We start from the raw sequence: 21,845 nt of genomic DNA, 5'->3' as shown, positions 1-21,845 counted from the left end.
ATCCTAGCTACTCCAGAGGCTGAGGTCTGAGGATCACGGTTCAAAGCTTGCCTGGGCAATACAAAGCCAAGAGACTTTTATCTCCAATTAATCACTAGAAAATAGGAAGTGGGGCTGTGGTTCAAGGGTAGGGTGGTAGCCTTGCGCTGAAGAGCTCAGAGACAGTGGTCAGGCCAGGGTTCAACCCCTATAACCCCCCTCACCCCCCAAAAAAAAGTGATGTACAGAGGGGCTACCACTCCATAAGTACATTTCTTCTTGGACAATGTCTCCTCTTCCTTTGTGCTCTCCCAGTTTTTCACCTCTTGTTCCTTTGCGCAAGTTGAATAGTTTATTTTCAATGTAGTATCTATTGTGTACCACTGCTGCATTTGTTCACCTGTATTATTTCCGGTTCATTTTCATTTTGTAAACTCATCTAGATTAGGAACTTCTGTGCATACGTGTGTGGCAGGGGGTATACACGTGCACATGCACACATGCATATTTGAGTTTGAACTCAGGGCCTCAAACTCTTGCTTAGCTTTTTAGCTCAAGAGCCACAACTCTATTTCCAGCTTTTTTTTTGCTGGTTAATTGGAGAAAAGCGACTTGGTTTGTCTTCCTGGGCTAGCTTTGAACTGAGATCCTCAAATATTAGCCTCTTGAGTATCTTGGAATACAGGCCTGAGCTCTATAATCTGGCCCCCAACTCAAAGAGGAAATAGATGAGGAGTTCTTCTTGAGTGAGTTTTTAAAAAAATACAGGGGCCGGAAGTTTGGCCTAGTGGTAGAGTGCTTGCCTAGCATGCACAAAGACCCAGGTTCGATTCCTTGGTACCGCGTACATAGAAAAAAGCTGAAAGTGATGCTGAGGCTAAAGTGGTAGAGCTCTAGCTTTGAGAATGTCCAAGGACAGTGCTCAGGCCCTGAGCTCAAGCCCAGGACTGGCCAAAAAAAAAAAAAAATACAAGTTCCTCTTTGGCTCTGCTCAGGAGTGAGGAATAGGGAGATACGACAGATATGAACTGGCTTGTTTTGTAGATGTAAAGTACTTTGATGAACTTGTACATCATTTCTTGATTGGTTATTATCATTGGAATTCAGTATGATAGTATTGTTTTCCATTAGCACTATTTGTGACTTATTTTATAATTGCCTATACATTCTGTATTATAGTCTAATAGTTGAACATATTTTTGTAGCTGTTCAGTGTGAGAGAAAACCTATTGAAATGTCACGAGAGAAGTCTTCTAATTGTGCTGCTTCAACAGAAAAAATCTACATCCGCAAAGACCTTAGAAGCCCATTAGCTGCAACTCCAACTTTTGTAACAGATGGTGAAACAACAAGGTATAGTAAAACACAAAGTGTCTGGTCTGCAGTTTTTCTTCCTGTTAGTAGTAATACTAAAACTTGTATTTCCTTGTTACAGGTCAACAGGATTATTGGATTCAGGAATGTTTGTGAATCTTCATCAGTCTGGAATAAAGGATGAGCCATCTGTGCTGACTCCCCCAGTGAAGGTGGGTTCCTTAAGTGCCAGTGAAAGCTATAATTGGCCAGGCATCCACAGCTCGTGCTTCTAGTCCTAGCTGTATAGGAGACTGCAATCTGAGTTTGAAACCAGCAGGGGTAGATAACGCCAGGAGACTGTTATCTCCAATTAATCAACACAAAGCTGGCTGGAGTTGTGTCTTAGTGGTAGGGTTCCATTTGTGAGTTACACACACAAACCCACGTGTGCACTAAATTTGTTTGTATTGATTGTGCTATGAACCCAGGGCCTACCACTCCCACTAAGCTACCATATCCCCAACACTTAAAGCTAAAATTTTGTTTTATGCATTTAAGATGTTTAAAATTTTCTTTGTCTTCCTACCACTGTAGTTAACTGATTTGGTCTTAAATATTCCCGTTACATGTTGTTTAAAAACCTGACATCAAGGCCTGGTTGCTGGTTTTTGTACTCAAGGCTAGTGCTCTATCACTTGAGCTACAGTGCTACTTTGGAGATAAGAGTCTCACAGACTTTGCTGCCTGGGCTAGCTTTGAACCGTGATCCTTAGATCTCAGCTTCCTGAGTAGCTAGGATTACAGGTGTGAGCTACTGGTGCCCTGAGAATGATTGCTCAGTGCTGGCAGTGTAACCCTGGAAGAACACATGCTTAATGTTCCTGAGCATCTTGATTCAACTCCAGCACAAAAGAAACAAATAAATGACCTCAAAGCTATTACATTGCAAGATGAAAATTTTCAATGTTACAAAGAGTCTTCAGTGGACAACACATAAAAATGTCAAAGACATGCTGCTAACTAGAAAATATGTAAGCTTTAGGTTTTTGTTGAAAATTAAAATAGTTAAAAGTACCTACTTTTACATCCATTTAAGAGTATGCTTATTTGCCAGCACAGTAGCTCACACCTATATTCCCAGGACTTGGAAGACTGAGAAAAGAGGGTGATGGTTTTGAGGCCAGTCTTGAAAAGGAAAAAATGTTCATGAGAGTTCATCGCACCCAGTGGCTGGGTATGTTGGCACATGCTTGAACCACAGTGGCTACATAGAGTTACATACCTGTTATCCCTGCACATATGAGGAAGCACAAATAGGATCACACACACTCCAGGCTGACTCTGGGAAGAAGATGATAGCCGTCTCAAAAATAACTAATGTTGCCTAGATGCTGGTGGTTCAATAGGCTGAGATATGAGAATTGCAGTTCGAAGCCAGCTTGGGCAGGCAAGTCCATGAGACTGATTTCTAGTAAACGATTCAAAGCTGAAAGTGCAGCTATGGCCCAAGTGTATTGCTCTGGCCTAGCAGAAGAACTCAATTTCAGCTCCTAGACCTTGAGTTCAAGTAGCAGCATGGGCATGCGCGCGCGCGCGCGCGCGCGCGCACACACACGCACACACACACACACACACACACACACACACACGAACATATGCACGCTCATCAATAAATGGTAGAGTGCCTGCCTAGAAAGGCCCTGAGTTCAAATTCTAGTACTCCCTCCAAAAAAGAATATTTTAATTATGTTTTTTCAATTTTAGTAGAAAAAGAAAACTGAGTAAAGATATAATTTATTTCTCTTTTTTTTTTTTTTTGGCAGCAGTCCTGGAGTTTGGGCATACCAGTCTACACATGCTCCCCACACTTTTTGCTTTAGAATTTTTTTTTCCAGGTTGGTTTTGAACTTTTTTTTTTTTCTTTGCCAGTTATGGGGCTTGAAACTCAGGACCTAAGCACTGTCCATTCCTCAAAGCTAGAGCTCTACCATTTGAGCCACAGCACCACGTCTGGGTTTTTCAATGTATGTGGTACCAAGGAATTAAACCGCCGCGGTCTTTGTGCATGCTAGGCAAGCACTCTACCACTAGGCCAAACTCCTGACCCTGTCTTTTTTTTTTTTTTTTTTTATTGGTGGGTCATGGGGCTTGAACTCTGGGCCAGGACACTGTCCCTGAGCACTTCAGCTCAAGGCTACCACCCTACCCCTTGAGCCAAGCCTCATTTCCCATTTTCTAGAGGTTAATTGGAGTTAAGAGTCCAGGGTCCTTTTGTGCCCGGGCTGGCTTTGATCCTTGATCCTCAGATCTCAGGCTCCTGAGTAGTGAGCTACATGCCCAGCTTTCCCGGCCCCATCTTGAACCTTTTATGGCAGCCTGGACCAATCAATATCCTCCTACATCCACATAGCTGGGACAGTATGGAAATACAACCATGTTTTAGCATGTAATTAAGTAGAATTATGGATATGAGTGACTACACTCCTCATTGTCAAACATCTTGTATTTATATTTAACATTTTCAGTTAGTACAGTGCCTGGTAAAATAGGCATTCATGAATACAGTTCACTGAGATTCTTTAGAGTCTATGCTTGTTTACAGATTATACAGTTTTGAAAGTTATAGCAATAAAATTAAGATTTTAATACTAAAAAGAACTTGGATGATCATGTAATTTAGAATATCATTTTATAGTAAAAGAGACTATAACATGAATAGATTAGCCATTAGGGCAGTTTTTGGTTTAAAGTTTCATACAAACATTTCTTTTTTTAAATGACCCAGCGGCAGGGAGCATAGTAGTAGAGTGCTTGCCTAGCATGCACAAAGCCTTGAGTTCAATTCCTCAGTACCATATACATAGAAAAAGCTAGAAGTGGTGCTATATCTCAGGTGGCAGAGTGCTAGCCTTGAGCAAAACATGTCCAAGGACTGTGCCCAGGCCCTGAGTTCAAGCCCTAGAAATGGCCAAAAAAAAAAAAGACACATTTCCTCAAGAAGTTTCTAAAAGTTAACTCTCTTTGATTATACTTTCCAGGTTTATTCTGTTTTTCCTTTTGCATTACATAATCTAGGGTTTGAGTTTTCATATCTAAAAATATACTGATGGCAAATTACAGGGTTTTATTTTATTTATTTATTTGTTTGTTTATTTATTTTCCTAAAGACTGAATCATGCCAGGGAGATTTGAGTACACTGGCTAGTGTAGTCACCTCATTAGCAAATCTTGGAAAAGCCAAAGAAGTTTCTCAAGATAGTAATGCAATTCCTATCATGGAAAACTTAAGCAATGGAGATACATCTCTGTGTGACTTCAACCAGGCCAACGGTGATGTTTCAAGGTAAGAGGTCTTCCTGATCTTGTCACAAAGAAATATTTATTGAAATATATTTGTGTTAAATGTTATTGACTGAACTCTCTGAAAACAACTATTTCTATTTGTAAGATTTTTTTCCTTTTAAATGATGATTTGAGTCTGACCTTTTAAATATTTAGTGTACATAGAGCAAAACATTTACTTCTTACTAGTCGTTTTGATTCTTCCTCTGGCTCTAATTTTTAGTAATAAAAACATGTAGAAGACCTAGTTAAATTACAGTTTTAAGTTACTTAAGGAATGCCATCAGCATTCTGCTCTTCATTTTATCTGTAGAAACACATTTCTGTAGGCTGTTCTTTTTTTTTTTTTTGCCAGTCCTGGGCTTGAGCTCAGGGTCTGAGCACTGTCCTTGGAGTTTCTCAAGGCTAGAGCTCTGCCACTTGAGCCTCAGCACCACTTCCGGCTTTTTTCTATGTATGTGGTACCGAGGAATCGAACCCAGGTCTCCATGCATGCTAGGCAAGCACTTTAACCACTAGGCCAAACTCCCGGCCCTGTAGGCTGTTCTTATACATGGTTTATCATATAAAAGACTTAGTACTGTGCGGAGGATGTAGCTCAGCTGTGGGGCACTTGCTTAGAAAACTCAAGTCCTTGAGTTCAATCTATAGCATCACAAAAGAAATTATTAAAAGAAAAATATTGATTAAGCAGCGTTTATTAGTGCTTTGTGCAATGTGAGATTTTTAAAGACCTCTAGAAGTTATGTCCTTGAAAAATAGGGAAGCTATTTTCAATGGCTATCTGAATTTTTGAATAAAATTAGGACCTTGGTATAGTAATCAGTACAGTAAGCATAATTTCTTGTTAATTATAAGAGTACTTTATACTAATGAAGTTTAATTTTTTTATTTTAAAGATAATTACAAAAATCATTGAAATAGAGTATTCAGTAGTATATTATTATACTCTATTTTCTAAAGGCTTTTTTCTATTTGGTGGTAGTGCTAAGCCAGGGCCTTATGCATGTTAGGCAAATTCTCTACCACTTGTTTTCTAAAAAATTTGTGTTTTCCCTTGGTACTGATGGCTCGCATCTGTAATCCTTGCTACTCAGAAGGCTGAGATCTGAGGATCACAGTTTGAAGCCAGCTTGGCCAGAAAAGTTGTGTCTCTTATCTTCAGTTAACCACCAGAAAACCTGAAGTAGAGTTATGGCTAAAGTGGTACAGTACTTTCCTTGAGCAAAAAAGTTCAGGAACAGTACCCAGGCCCTGAGGTTAAGTCCCACGACCAATAATAAAAAATCTCAGCATTGAACCCAGAATCCCAGTGCATACTGGGTAAACACTCTAGTGGTGAGCCATACCTCAATCCTCTAGAGCAGAATCTTAAGTCTCAACATTTGCATTTTATTGTTGAAGATAGGCCAGGCTCACAGCTTCTGATGTCTCTTTCTAGGGCATTTGATACTCTTGCAAAAGCACTGAATCCTGGAGAGAGCACAGCCTGCCAGAGCTCAGTAGAAGGTGTGGAAGGAAGCATGCACTTAATTGCTGGAGATTCAAGCATAAACTACATCGAGAAAGAGGGGCCGCTTCTCAGTGATTCACATGTAGTCTTCAGGGTATTTCTATTAAAAATTTTTTTAATTATTTTATTTTTATCTTCCTTTAAAAAAATCAAAGTGTGTACATTATACTTTTTAAATGGAAAATACCCCTGGATGTGTTATAACATTGAAATGGAGACATAAGTGTCCTATAATAGAAACTAGGGAGTTAGTAAAGCATCTTGCTTATAGGTCAGCTATAATAGCTAATAGTGGGCTTAAGCCTCTTAGACTTAAATGTAAACACAATTTTCTTTTAATTTTAAGAATAGTCATTCATGATAAGTTGAAAGGGACTACCTTTATGACTACAAAAGAAGTGTTAAACTGTATCTAAGACCCAGACATATATTTTGCCCTTACCACAGTTACTACTTTGAAACATTTTAGAGAAAGCATGTTTGTAATTTTTGCAGCTAAGGGTCTCATGATTAAAGCCAGGGCCTCACACATGCTAGGCAAGCACCCTATCACTGAGCTTACACTCTACTCCTAACATTTTCCCCCTTTTCTCAAACAATCCAAACTTGAAGTGTCTAGTTTCATATTCTGGTCATTCCAGGAGTGAAATGATGCATCAGCATCATTATAAACCTTAGAAGTGCCAATAGTAATAAACAGTAAAGATAAATCAACCTCATTTTCTTCAAAAGGCAATTGAGACCCTTTTTTGTACACTTATTGATAAGGTATTAGGACAGATCGTTTCACCAACATTTTTCTTACAACAAACCCAGTGTAGAAAAGCTTAGTGGATTCACCAGTTCATTCTGTGTTGTATAGAACACAAGGAAAAATACATGTAAAAGACTTAAAATTTTACTTTCTAATATCTGGCTTCACTGCCATATGCCTGAAGATGATTGCTCAGAGTTTTACTAAAGGCTGAAATTTTTCCATAAATGTCTTAGGGAGCCATGCATAGTTACCAAATAATTCTAGATATTATTGATAAAGAAAAATGAGCACAAAATAAATGTAACCTTGGAGCCAGGAATGTGGCCTAGTGGTAGAGTGCTTGCCTAGCATGCACAAAGCCCTGGGTTTGATTCCTCAGTACCACATATACAGAAAAAGCCGCAAGTGGTGCTGTGGCTCAAGTGAAAGAGCTCTAGCCTTGAGAAAGCCCAAGGACAGTGCAGTGCCCAGGCCCTGAGTCCAAGCCTCAGGACTGGCAACCCCTCCTCCCCCCCAAAAAAAAAAAACCCACAATTAAAATAAATGTAACATTGTCTCAGGAGCTTATGTTGGTATTTGTATTTATAAATTTCAACTCAGAAATTGCTACAATTTAATTGCTACTTAATTTCTACAATTTCTAAATGTATCAGCAAAACTAATTTTCATATAAAATTTTACTAAAGATAATTTTCATGGAGAAATTATTGATGTATCTGTACTATACAGGAAATGTTTTTGTGGGTAATGAAAGAAAAGGTAATGAAAATAATCAGTGACATCCTTGAAGATGAATAGTATGAGGTACAGTCCAGGGTGAAGAAAGGCAAAATTGATTTTTCTGTTGTTCTTTCTTTTTCTAAAGGAAAAGCATTCTTTTATATTCTGGGTTTCATTTTTCTGCCTTTAGATTTAAACAGGGGAAGGGCAAAAGTGAAGCAGTTGTAGGAATAGAACCTAGAAGAATGGACTGAAGCGTTCTTCAGAATGTGGTTCTGCTCTTGGTCCTTCAGACAGATGAATTAAATTAGAACTACTGTTTTTTATTCTGAAGTTGTTTTTCCTTTCCATCTTTTATCTGGCCACTCCTTAGAATTATAATGCCCCATAGAGTTTCTTTTTTTCCTTACAAAGATAATTTCCTTGATTCTTATTTATAGTCCTTTGAGATCTATCTAGTTTTATATTTCAGGGAAGGGTGCATTAATGGTAAAGCATTTACCTACCATGTGTGAAAGTCCTTAGAAGTTCTATTTTTCAGTGATTTCCCTGCTTTGTTTTAAGAGCCTAATTTTGTGGGTAGTTCTCTCATCAAGGTTTTCTGATCTTGAACTTCAAACCTCTCTTTGGTACTCACATTGCTTTCTACCCCATCTTAGTTGCTGAGTACAATAGCATTTTATTTTTCTATTACATTTGAATGTGTAGTGGAGTTTGCAGCATATCTTCACATTCTTTCATTTGAACATCACTACATTCTCTTGGAGAAGTTGCGATTTTTATTCTCATTTTGTAGTTGAAGATTTTCAATGTCTTGTTTAAAGCAACCTAAATGTACGAAGGACAAATTGTGTAATAATAAATGTAACTAGAAATTTTCCCAAAGAATCTAAGATAGTAGTAATATTTAACTTTATATTAAATTTGAGTTTGGGATATGATTCATGAATCTATTTCACTTTAATTTGTTTTCCTTTCTTACTGTCTACCTTAAGGTTATTCCCATTTTGAAATGAGCCAAAAGTAAGGTAATTTCCAAAACTCCTTTGTGTTTATTATTATAATATTAGTATCATAATCCTTTTAGAATCACAGCTACTTAGGAGCCTTTGTCATTCTCTCTATTCCTCCCTTTCCTGGTCCAGCCTATTCCTGAATTTTGTTAGCATTCCATAATTGAATTTAACCATCTTGTTGCTTGAGTTTCTCCCTTCCATTTTATTTCTATTATCATATTTCATCTTTTAAATTTTTGAACTTGTTAAAATAATACGTTTTTGGCCCATTTGCCTTTTCTAGCTTGTCCTCTCCCAATGTGATATGTAGTTAGAAATCATCCTAATATTGTCACTTGGTTATTTATTTATTTATTCACTTGACTAGTCTGAGGTTGTGGCTTATGTGCAAATTCCTGAGTTTTAACTCCAGCATCACCAAAACAAGTTAAAGATAGATATAGTATCTGTTGTCCTGGGAAGCTGAAATAGAAAGGCCATTTAGCCCAGTAGTTTGAGAGCAACTTGGACCATAGCAATACCCTATCTAAAAATAAACATAGGGCTGCGATGGCAGAGGAGGAGGAGAGAAGCATAGCGCCGCTCCATAATAAATAAGTAAGCAAATAAATAAATGTATATGAGTATATGTACATTCTTAACCTGCTGTATGTCTTCCCATTGCCCATAGAGGAGTAAGTTCAGTCTGCATAGCATGACCCTTTATGTTCCTTCACATTCTGATTCAATTGTCTTATCTTCTCATACCTCTCCTTTTCTCTTTCTTTGTTCTTTCTGTATTTCATATTTTCGTTTTATTTCTGCACTGAGACAACAACACTTAGTGCTCACGTTGATTTCTAAGTAAATAGTTTTTGGACAAATGGTCCAATTATTTTATTGTATACAATAATCATTAATTATTATAATTTGGAAATAAAATCCACATCTCCTCTCATAGTCTGTTAGCTGAATTTGATGTAGAACTGCTAGAAAGGTAATTCCAACAGCAGATAATAACTTTTAAAGTAGGCTGTTCAAGTTTAATTCTTGTCAACACTTTAAAAAATTAGCTCATCTTATTTTAGAATTTTGTCATTTGAAACATACATACCACTCACTATATGAACCTAAAAGATCCCCAGAGCTTTAACATCTGTGGACTGGGGCATGTAGTCGGTACCAGGAAGGAAGGCCCAGGAAACGCCACCTGCCAGCACCACCCCCAAAAAGAATACTTCCTCTTTCCATTTGAAAGATTTGTCAAATAGATTATTATTTATCCAGATTGACTTTCTGACTCATATTCCTAGAGATGAATGAAGTGTATAAAATAGATAAAATAGGGAATAATTCCTTATTTTGTTCCATAACATAATCATTTTAAAATAGCCACTTCTTTATTGCATATTGCATATTACTTCACTTTCATGATTAAAGCAGCAGAAAGTTTACATTTGCCCCTTTTGTATAAATTAAGAACATTTAATCTAATTTTTACTTATTAAAGCTATTTGATTGCTCCAGTAATAATTTCTCAAATATTTAAAATTCTTTCTTCTTGGGTCTTTGAGTTCAGTCCCCCAAACCACACAAAAAGTAAAAAAAAAAAAAAAGTGTTTTGTTTTTTTTTTTCCTTTTGCTCATATGAGACTTCAATTGTTAATTACCCTGTTCTTGGCAAAATTAATAAATACGTAGACCAGGATGGGGATGTAACTCATTTGCTGGAGTGCTTGCCTATCATGCTTACCTAGTTTAATATGTATGCATAATGTGGTTGAGGTTCTAGGTCCAGTGTCCCACATATAAGAAAATTAAGATTAAAAAATAGGTAAATCAGCCAGGTGCAGTGGCTCACGCCTGTAATCCTAGCTACTCAAGAGGCTGAGATCTGAAGATGCCAGTTCAAAGCCAGCCCAGGCATTAAAAGCAACATGAGACTCTTATCTCCAATCACTAGAAATGGGAAAGTGGGGTTGTGGCTCAAGGGGTAGGGTAGTAGCCTTGAGCTGAAAAGCTCAGAGACAGTGCCCAGGCCCAGAGTTTTCAAGCCCCATGACCCTCACCAAAAAAAAAAAAAAAGTAAATCACTTGTGGCTAATGTGCTGAATTCCACTCACTGTTCCAGTTTCACCATTGGTCTCGCTTCACTTATTACTCTCCTGCTATTTGAGTACTTGAGCTTATTAAGGAACTTGTATCATAGTTTCTCTCTAAACTGAAATTTGTTGCATTTCTTTACTAGGAAGAGACAGAAGACATTAATTAACTTTTTAAAAGCACAACCAGATAATATGAAGCAGATTCTGCTTATCTGAATGTTGCTTTAATAGAATCTTTAATCTACTCTCTTATTCTAAGCCCCATTGTTAACTGTAACATCCAGTAACTTGGATTTAAGATCAAGCTTTTTGGGTGACTATATTACACTCTATTTGATGTATTCTGTTTTAATCAAGATTTGAAAGGAAATGACAATTGAGAACTTGGAGTCCTAAGATAATTTACCTAAATCCCTATTCACACTAGCTCACCATGCCTTCTCCTATGCCTGAGTACCTGAATGTGCACTACATTGGGGAGTCTGCCTCCAGACTGCTGTTCTTATCAATGCACTGGGCACTTTCGATTCCTTCTTTCCAGGCACTAGGGTGAGTGTTTTGAAGTCCTTGAATATAAATGTGGGTTTTTTTTGTTTGTTCTCACAAATATACTTTAAAGAAAGCTTATTTGGAAAGGATTTTCGTTAGAGAAAATGTATATGTTGTCACTTTACATTGTGTTGTTTATCTGGAATGATGGAAGATAGTATCTTCTGTTTGTTTTTGCTTTTTTCTGTATCATGTTTGTGTGGAAGTTTATCCATTTTTCATAGCTTGACTAAGTTAACAGCTTGGACTGAGTGCATCGCTAGGATTGGTAATGGCCATTGTTGATTGGCTCAGAGACAAAGAGGCAATAAGAGTGTCTCAGATCTGGCTTGTCTCCCTCTTCCCAGCAGTGTTTTAGCACTCACCACTGGCAAGGTATTAGGGAATTGAAATGTACTCGCAATGATTATGTTTAAAAATAGAAATAGATATTTTCCAATCATCTTATTACCCTCTGCCAAAAAGACACCAAAATGTAAACCTTTAGAGGACCATGATATTTGGTCTTAACTGCTACAGAGTACATCTTCAGTCTGTTCTGGAACGTGCAGCTAAAATCGAAAGTGGTCTTCTATAAGAAATCCACACTTCACAAAAATTTGACAGACTTGTGGCCAGGAGTTTGGACAAGTAGTAGAGTGCTTGCCTAGTATGCACAAAGACCTGGGTTTGATTCCTTGATACTACATACATAGAAAAAGCTGGAAGTGGTACTGTGGCTCCAGTGGCAGAGCACTAGCCTTGAGAAAAGTCCAAGGACAATCCTCAGGCCCTGCGTTCAAGCCCCAGGACTGGCAAAAAAAAAAAAAGTTTGCCAAAATTACTTAGATTGCTTCATACTAACTGGTATACGAAAAGGTGAGACAAAAAAGGCCAAGCTAATAGTCAGTGATACTATGATTTAATATTATACTAATAATGTTTTGCATATATATTTATATGTTTATACATACACACAACACATTAAAATTTGTACTTAAATAATACAATTACATAAAGTAAAATCCTGATTTAGACTGAAAAACCTTTAAAATGCTTGTTAGCCCTTTCAAAATAATACTCAAATTTCAAATGTTCTCTTTCTCATTTTTAGAAAATAAAATACAACATCAAATTGTATATTCTAGTATTTTATTACTTTTAAAGATGTTCAATAGACTAAGTTTGTAACTATTATAGGCCAGAATAACAACCTGATAAAATTTTTCAGAGTAAGCAGTTATTATAGTAAAACAACAAAAGAAAGGAATTAGGGTATATAACTTAATCATATTACTATTGATTTTAAATAATCTTAAAATGACTGTGATTTGCTCATGGAAATAATTTAGATGTTAAAGAAATATATTTAAACCTAGAAACACATGGTGTTGTATTTATGTGCCATTCTGGTTAGTTCTCATCCACATTTATTGACTATAGAGTTTTGAATATGGTAACAGAAGTAGGTTATCATAATATAGAGCTTATCTGATGAATCTTCATCCTCATTATTCCCTTGGCCCGCATTTCTGGGTCTCTTTGAGTATCTGAGTAGCAAACTTCTTAAAACTCATTTCATGGATGTGCTCAAGAATGTTGATGGTGGGCGGGGAGCATGGCCTAGTGGTAGAATGCTTACTTAGCATGCACAAAGCCCTGGGTTCGATTCCTCAGTACCACATACACAGAAAAGGCGAGAAGTGGTGCTATGGCTCAACTGCTAGAGGACTGGTGTTGAGACAGCCCAAGGTCTGTTAATGGTAAATGTTGATGGTCTGTTCTCAGGACCATCACTTCCTTCATTACAGCAGCTCTTCTTGCCAATCTCTGCTTCAGTCCCAAGTTGAAAAGGATTTTATTTCTATTTTTAGGCACAGAACTTGGCAGCAAACCTCTGTTTTTACAGAGAAGACCATAGTATTTTCTAAAAGTTTAGTTTGTTTTGATAAATTATTAGTGGAAGAAAATAGTATAATTTTTAAATAGTACACGGTTAATACTGTTTACATTTTGAAAGGCCTCCATTTATGAAGAATAGTCTTTGTGTATGATTTGTAGTTTCAGTATGTGGAGGAATTTATTTTTGAAAGTCTTCCTGTCCAGTTGGGAAGATAGTGGATCTACTTGGTATACTTTGCCTAAAGCATGTACTACAGAAGTGCTTTCTACCTAGTCTTTCAACCAAGGATTCCAGCCCACCACCATTTGCCACAGACTTTATTACTTGAACAGTCATTGCAACCTTCCAGTAAACACTAATCCTGAGGTTGACTCTTTTAATGTGTCATTAAAACAGTGTGATATTTTCTATAAATTAGCGGGTTTTTAATGTGTAATTAGGTGGATTTATTGCCATATAGTTGATTTTGTTTGCCTAAGCACCATGCCTTCAGTTCAAACCGATACTGCCAGGGAAAGTAAATGTTGGTTTATTTATGGGATTTAGTTTGGTGACTTAGTCAGCTTAATCCCTTAAAAAAATTTTTTTTTATTATAAAAGTGATGTGCAGAGAGGTTAGTTACATAAGTCAGGTAAAGAGTATTTCTTCAGCTCAAGGCTACTGCCCTACCCCTGGGGCTGGGTGCTGTCCCTGAACTCTTCAACTCAAGGCTACCGCTCTACCCTTGAGCCACACCTTCCTTCCAATTTTCTAGGGGTTAAGTGGAGATAAGAGTCTCAGGTTCTTTTGTGTCTGGGCTAGCTTTGAACCTTGATCCTCAGATCTTAGCCTTCTGAGTAGCTAGGATTACAGGTGTGAGCCACCGCGCCCCGGTTTCAACTGTATTTTCTATGTAGAAACTTCTCAAAAGAAAGATGCTTTGAAATAGATAATATAATGTGACTACAATAATCATTTGTCTTGTTTTTACCAACAGAAAACCTGATAGCAAATGAGTCTTACTGTCCCAAAGTATCCACTTCAAATGGGGGAGTTTCTATTTCTATTGGAATATTTAGTTTAGCTTTCTACTTGCTAAATTGTAGAAGGAACAGCTCAGTTTAAATTCTGGCTTTGGACCAACTGACTGAAATGTCTAAAAGCCAGACTGCCATATCTGTAGATTAGAGGTAGAGTCATGCTGGGCACTAGTAGCTCAATTTATAATACTAGCTATTCAGGAGAATTCACTTCAAAGCCAGTTCTGGCACATAAGTCCATGAGACTTGTTTTTTTCCTGGTCAGTCCTGGGGCTTGAACTCTGGGCCTTAGTGCTGTCCCTAAGGTTTTCAGCTTAAGACTAGCATTATCTTTCCTGCCCAGGCTGGCTTTGAACCATGATCCTCAAATCTCAGTTTCCTGAGTAAGTAGGATTACAAGCTGAGCGCCGGGTGCTTGGCTCCAAGAGACTCTTATCTTTAATTAACTGCCAAGCGGAGAAAAAAAGCCAGAAGTGGAGTTGTGGCTCAAGTGATAGAGCTCTAGCCCTGAGTAAAAACAAAACAAAACAAAAAAAACAACAACTGTGGGACAGCATCCAGGCCCTGAGTTCAAGCCCCAGTACTGACATCAAAAAAAAAAAAAAAACTCTTGATTTCACTTGACTGTGATGGAACAATTCTTATATCACTTTTCTGATGTTCTAGAGAATCACAAATGATGTATATGATCATTCTAACTATAAAAAATAGATTGTTTCACAGATAATATCTAGGACTGTAATAGACTTATTTGTACTTCTTAATACATTTTAAAAGAAAATTAGTATTTTAAACCAGAAGTCATTGTTACAAAGATACCACATGAAATCAATACAGAGTTAATACATGAAATTCGAGTGTTTGTAAAACATACTTAGCTATGGTGAATCCATTGGGTTGCCACTTGTTGGAAAGCATATAGATATTGATGATCTTAAAAAAGACAGATAAATTTCTTTGGGTTGGGAAAATTCCAAATGCTTTCAATGGGCTATTTTGAAATGCCCCAAATTATTGTCTAACATAGTTGTCATGCTGTATAGATCATTAGTAGTTTCTCCTGTCCTGCTGTAGCCTTGAATCCATTCTCCATCCTTTCATCTCTCTCTCCTGCCCTACCTCTTCCATGTCATCCCTGACCATGAGAATTCTGCTTTCTACTTCATTTAGGTTAACTTTTTTGACCACCACATATAAGTGAAAACATGAAATTCCTGATCATTTTAAATAGTCATGTAGTGTCTGGAGATTTTTCTATAGTGATGTGGCCTGAGATCTAATTTCAAATGGACAAATGATTTTATTTTATTTTTTTTTGACAAATGATTTTAAAACAGAATTTTCACTTTTCTTCTAAATATATTTCTTGTTCTCATATGTTACTAAGATTTCTATTTAGAACTTAAGGAAAGGACTTTTGCTCTTATTTTAGATATTCATAATAGTGAACCTTGTGCATTTCTTTTATAGGGATACTAATTTTTTTTCCAAAATATAGAATGAGCTGTTTATGTATTGGTTGCTTACTATTAAATAATTCTAATCACTCATTTTTTGTTTAAGAAAAAGTACTTACTCTCTTTATAGCAAAAGAAAGTATGTGTTTTTGACTTTTCAAAAATCCTTATTTCTGTAAAATGGAAGATTAAGATTGTAACCTTTTTAGATCAAAATATTGTAATTATTTTTATAAGTTACTTGGTAGGCTCCTAATAAGCTAGCTAATATTTAAATTTCTAGGCATTCGTAAATTGTTGTCATCTATACAAAAGACAAAATTGATCAAGTTCGTGTTAAGTTAGTCTTTCTAGAGTAGTTTTAGTTCAATAATATTTTAAGTCCATGGATCAGATTTATAGATTATTTTCATAATATCTTACTTGTGCTTTTGTTTTTGTTTTCACTAGTCAAGAAAACAGCATATCTCTGGTAAAAGCTTATTGGAATGAACTTTTTACTCTTGGTCTCGCCCAATGCTGGCAAGTGATGAATGTCGCAACTATCCTGGCAACATTTGTCAATTGTCTTCACAGTAGTCTTCAACAAGGTAAAAGGGTCTGGGAGAAGCCATCAGCTTTTTAAAAATTACGGTGTAAGTTAGATATTCTTGAACTATGGCCTAGTGGTAGAGTGCTCAACTAGCATGCACAAAGCCTCAGGTTTGATTCCTTGGTACCCACATACACAGAAAAGGCTCAGAGTGGTTCTGTGCCTCAAGTGGTAGAGTGCTAACTAGCCTTGAGAAAGCCCAAGAACAGTGCCAATGCTTGAGTTCAATACCCAGGACTGGCACAGAAAAATAAGAAAAATCAGGGCTGGGAGTTTGGCCTAGCGGTAGAGTGCTTGCCTAGTATGCACCAAGACCTGCATTCGATTCCTCAGTTCATAGAAAAAAGCCAGACATGCTGCTGTGACTCAAGTGGTAGAGTTCTAGCCTTGAGAAAATCCAAGGACAGTGCTCCCTGAGCCCAAGCCCAGGAATGGCCAAAAAAAAACCCCAAAACAAAAACTTCAACTTTGTTAACTCTTCTTAGGTCTTGGCAGTGCCAAATATATATTATTATAATATAGTTGCTAACTTTTAAAAAGAAAGACTTTTGCTCATTTTTTTCCAACCAATATACATATAAATCCTGTTACCAGAATCTGAGTCTTTTGTACTTTCGTTGGCCAGATTTTCAGATCATTGCTTTTACATTTTCTTAAAGGTATATATTGAAAAGAAACATGCCATTTGAGTTTTTTTAAGCTAACAGTTCAGGATTTTCTGAATGAACGTTATCTGAAGATAGTTTTTGCTTAGAATTGCAGAAATTCTGAATTGTAAGATTTAAAGGGAGTTATATTCAAAATAGGAAATGATGGGAGGGAAATAGAGTAGATGAAAACAGTCACACATTTTAGATGGAAATTCAAAGCATTTGTTTGTATTTTACAGATAAAATGTCACCGGAAAGGAGAAAATTATTGATGGAGCACATCTTCAAACTGCAAGAGTTTTGTAACAGCATGGTTAAACTCTGTATCGATGGATATGAATATGCCTACCTGAAGGCAATTGTACTCTTCAGCCCAGGTATAGAAGCGTTTGCTTCTTAATTAAACTAAATTATCTTTAAGTAGTTATACAGAAGGGTTCCAACTCAACATGGGAATTTATGAGTACAGTGCCTCTTGATTCATGTCATTCCTTTTATCTTCTTTCCTGTATCTCCAACTCGACCTGTTCTCCTGTTAACCTGGTTCCATTTACACATATGTGCATTGAATATTATGATGCATATAAAGAAATGAAATTTGCATACATGTTGTAATGTGATGAACATTGAAATCATTATGCTAAGTAAAGATCACTTATAAAGGAATATGTATTATTTGGTTCTATAATGTGAAATATTGACTATAGTAGAGAGATGCATGGTTGCTAAAGTATGAGGGAAGATTGGGGAGTGATTGCTAATGGTCTAAAATTAGATTGTGGTCATGATTGCACGCAAAAAAATAATTTAATTGTATCTTTTTATTATTTTTTTTTCTGGTCCTGAGACTTGAAACTCAGAGTCTGGGTGCTTGCTATCCTTGAGCCTTTTGCTCTTAACCACTTGAACTAACAGCTTCACTTCCGGCCTTTTGGTGGTTATTTGGAGATAATCATCTCACAGACTTGTCTGCCTGGGCTGTCTTCAAATGGCGACCCCCAAATCTCAGCCTTCTGAGTAGCTAGAATAACGGGTTTGAGCCACTGGTGTCCAAATTCTGATCATTTTCTAAATGGAACAGTTCTCTTAGGTTCTGTGATGTGAAAACTACACAGATAGGATGGGACTTTCTGATTATGTGTATCCGATGAAACCTGCTTTTCCTCCTCAATAACCAATAAGATAATTACAGCTTTTTTGTATTATTCATTCTAGTGTTTCAACTGAGTTAACTGTGTCTCCATTTTTGCTTTCTTTTTTATTTCTTGGCACTGGAGATCCAGCCCAGGGCCTTTTTGTATGGTAGGCAAACTACTTCGCTACATCTTCATCCCTTATGTCTCCATTTTTATCACAAGCAACCTGCCACGTTTATTTTCCTTTGGTAAAAATTGAAAAGTTAGGCACAATGTTGATGAATTCTTTTAATACTTCCATTCTATAAAAATGTTACAAGTGACCACTGGCCATGCTTATATGAATTATCTCACATTTCTATGTTGTCACATTTTTCTGATAGAGATAATATGCTTAAAGATAATAATCAAGGGGGATGTAGCTCAGTGGCAAGTACTTGCCTAGCAAATGCAATGGGTAGACAAAAAAAAAGTGCAGTTAAAGATAATAATCATGTTTCATAATTCCCTACCTAACAATTCTTACCTAACAATATTTTTCTTATAAAAGTATAGTATGGAATGTAATTTGTAATATTCCATAAATTTAAAATGCTTTTTTAAAAAGTGAGCAAAATCTTTAGGTTTTTTTTGTTGCTGTTAGAACTATAAATGGTCAAAATCCCTTCCACCACTTCAGGAACATAGGGACCAATTTATTTTGGTAGTGCCCTATTGTCTTTTTTTTTTTTTAATTAGGTCTTAGAATGTGCATATAACATAAAACAGAAGTGTATGAGGACAGTGATGGGCATACAGTAAGTAGGCTCAATAAATATAGAATAAAAGAACATTATGTTACATGATGGCTTTTTTGACTGAACTATCTATCTACCTCTCCATCTCTACTTTTAGTGTCTAGTAAATGAGTGTTCAGAACTTGGGTAACAAGATATTCTTTAATGTTTCAGACCATCCAGGCCTAGTAAACATGGAACAGATTGAGAAATTTCAGGAAAAGGCTTATGTGGAATTCCAGGATTATATAACCAGAACATATCCAGATGACACATACAGGTATCTGGAGTTAACAACTATTTGATTACATTTCTTTGAAAGCCTTTCTTTTTTTTTTTTTTTTTTTTTTTTGGTTAGTTGTGGGACTTGAACTTTGGGCAGGACTTGAACTCTGGGCTGGGCTGTATCCCTGAGCTCTTCAGCTCAAGGCTACTGCCCTACCCCTTGAACCCCACAGTATCTCTTTCAGTTTTCTGATAGTTAATTGGAGATAAAAGTCTCATGGACTTGGACTTTTGGATTGTGCCCAGGCTGGCTTTCAACCATGATTATCAGATGTTAGCCTCCTGAGTAACTAGGATTATAGAAGGGAGCCACTACACCCAGGATTGAAAGACCTTTTAACAATCCTATTGTTTATTATTTTCCAGTCTATGTGTCAACTTTGGCCTTTGAAGTAGTTGATGTTTTCACAGTACTAGAACAGTTGTGGGTATAGCTTGTCCTCAAAATAAGGAGTGAGTTGGGAAACCATTCCTAGATATATGTGCTTTCCCATAGTCTACTAATTTACTTCTATGATCCTCACTGCTTAGGGGAGGCAGCACAGGACAGCAGTTAAGGGCAAGCTTTCTTCTCAACTTTTCAGATTCTATTGCTGTCCAGGTGATCACTAGATATCCTATGACTTGAGAATATAGTTTTGGGGTTTTTTTTTCCTTGTTTGTTTTGTAGTGTTTCTACTAAACTTTTTTGATCTATAACTTTTTTTTTTTTCTTCTTCTTTTAGGCTATCCCGATTGCTTCTCAGATTGCCAGCTCTGAGACTGATGAATGCTACTATCACAGAAGAACTATTTTTCAAAGGTCTTATTGGGAATGTACGAATTGACAGTGTCATCCCACATATTTTAAAAATGGAGCCCGCAGATTACAACTCTCAAATAATTGGTCATAGCACTTGAAAGCTGCGATCACAGTTGCTATAAACTTAGTGTTCCTTCTTGGAATAAAAGACCACACACCAAATCGAACTCATTGCTTCCAGGCCATCTGGAAATTGTGACTTTTTAACCAAAATCCAAGGTATTTTTACTTGGGCTTCCTGAGAAAGAATGTTTGACATGACTGGATAGGCAGAAGGTATTAGATTTCCCTTTTTGTCTTGTGCAGATGAGATACTGTGGTTCTATTTGTGGTGAAGATGACACCAGAAACTCATTTCTTTACCATCTAAAATATAATCTCTCATTCTATTTTATTTTATAAAATAAATTGTCTTTTTTTTTTTCCCTGAATTGTGTAACATCATTATGAACTAGTATACTTAGTAGTCAAATATCCCTAAGGGATGAACTTCCCTTTTACTTTTCCAAATGTAATTGTTTTTATTACCAGGCTGGATGTATTTTTATTACCATTTTATGCTCAGTGGTATAATGATAATGTTAGAACTATAGGAAATAACAATTGAATATATATTTTTTGGCTTTTGTAAATATCAAGATGTCCTTTAGCATATATCTCTCATTGCTGGCAATGAGACCTAGGTCATTGATTTTTAGTATTGTATGATATTAGTTATAAGCACTTTCTATATATGTGGTTTTCAGAATAAGATGAGGTTCTTGGTTAACTCATTTTTGGTTTACTTCTGTTTTAAACATACTATAGGCTAAGCCCAAAATTAAAATTGTTCTTCCATTCCACACAAAGCACCCTACCTTTGACCTGTGGTACAAAGTCTTGGGGTTTTCCTGGGTTTTGGCCAAAATCTGTCAGATCATTAGAAACACTCAACCATTTTTAAAGTTGTGGGTGTATCATAGCTATGTGTCTTCAAGATGGACTATTCCATTATTTTGAAGCAACTGATAATGTGAAGAATGTGCCCTTGTTTTTCACTAGAAGCAGAGGTTCTGCTGTAACACTGGTGTGAGGCTCCACGGAGCCTGTCACTGCTATGGCAGCTCCACTGGTGGAGCCCACAGATGCCATTATCCACAGCACAGGCAGATTAGATACCTTACCATCAAGAATTTCTTTGTACTGATCTTATGATGAATTATTTAGTACATCTATTGTTTGATTTAAAAACAAAAAAATGAATAGGAAGTTTTACTACAGTCACAGTACATTTTTTAATGAAGATTTTTACAACAGACAGGAAGCTGAACTTTGGGTTGGGTGGGATGAGTTTTACTAATAACTAACTTATAGTAATGAAAAGCTTAAAAATATTATCTTGTATTCTATACCAACTTTATTAAAGGCAACTTCTCCCTACTGAAATCATGGTGTTTTATTTTCAACAGCTTTGTAATTATCAGCTGGGAAAAATCTATAGTAAACATAAAGTACTCAAGTGGAAAAATCAGTAGTTTATACCTTTATAAGTACAACAGAGTAAGCTAATGATTTAAAAAATAAATTTAAAAAGCAATGTACTAGCAGTTAAGAGACATTCGGATATTTTTCCCCTGATTAAATTTGTAGTTGCATTTGGGATTGTTTTTAAAACTATATTAAAAGCAACTTGTTACAAGTTTCTGTATGTTAATATATTTTATTTCAGTGTTTTATTTATTCAAAGCAGTACCCTTCATGTCTTGAGGCAAAGAATGTAGTAGCACAGTGGTAAGAATGTGCGTTTAGGGGCCGGGAGTTTGGCCTTGTGGTAGAATGCTTGCCTAGCATGCACGAAGACCTGGGTTCAATTCCTCAGTACCACATACATAGAAAAAAACTGGAAGTGGTGCTGAGGCTCAAGTGGTAAAGCTCTAGCCTTGAGAAAGTCCAAGGACATTGCTCAGGCCCTAAGCTCAAGCCCAGGACTGGCAATAATAATAATAATAC

At 36.5% G+C, this 21,845-nt stretch overlaps 1 protein-coding gene across 5 annotated transcripts in view; it reads left to right on the top strand.

Moving 5' to 3' along the window:
• The window catches only part of Nr2c1 (nuclear receptor subfamily 2 group C member 1), a 35,810-nt gene extending 14,320 nt beyond the window's left edge, over window positions 1-21,490 (top strand). For all 5 annotated transcript variants that reach the window (XM_090328409.1, XM_090328407.1, XM_090328411.1 and 2 more), the window contains exons 6-14: window positions 1,185-1,332; window positions 1,415-1,505; window positions 4,443-4,618; window positions 6,059-6,224; window positions 11,135-11,256; window positions 16,066-16,205; window positions 17,097-17,234; window positions 18,944-19,049; window positions 19,780-21,490. In XM_090328409.1, coding sequence (XP_090184535.1) covers window positions 1,185-1,332; window positions 1,415-1,505; window positions 4,443-4,618; window positions 6,059-6,224; window positions 11,135-11,256; window positions 16,066-16,205; window positions 17,097-17,234; window positions 18,944-19,049; window positions 19,780-19,954 — 1,262 coding nt within the window. In that variant the 3' untranslated portion in view covers window positions 19,955-21,490. The remainder of the gene's footprint in view (window positions 1-1,184; window positions 1,333-1,414; window positions 1,506-4,442; window positions 4,619-6,058; window positions 6,225-11,134; window positions 11,257-16,065; window positions 16,206-17,096; window positions 17,235-18,943; window positions 19,050-19,779) is intronic.
• The last annotated feature ends 355 nt before the right edge of the window (window positions 21,491-21,845 follow it).

The sequence above is a fragment of the Megascapheus bottae genome, chromosome 2 (genome assembly GCF_031878675.1).
Source record: "Megascapheus bottae isolate mThoBot1 chromosome 2, mThoBot2.hap1, whole genome shotgun sequence".
Taxonomy (NCBI): Eukaryota; Metazoa; Chordata; class Mammalia; order Rodentia; family Geomyidae; genus Megascapheus; species Megascapheus bottae.
The sequence above is the reverse complement of the archived record's forward strand: the minus strand, read 5'-3'. Positions and strand labels throughout refer to the sequence as shown.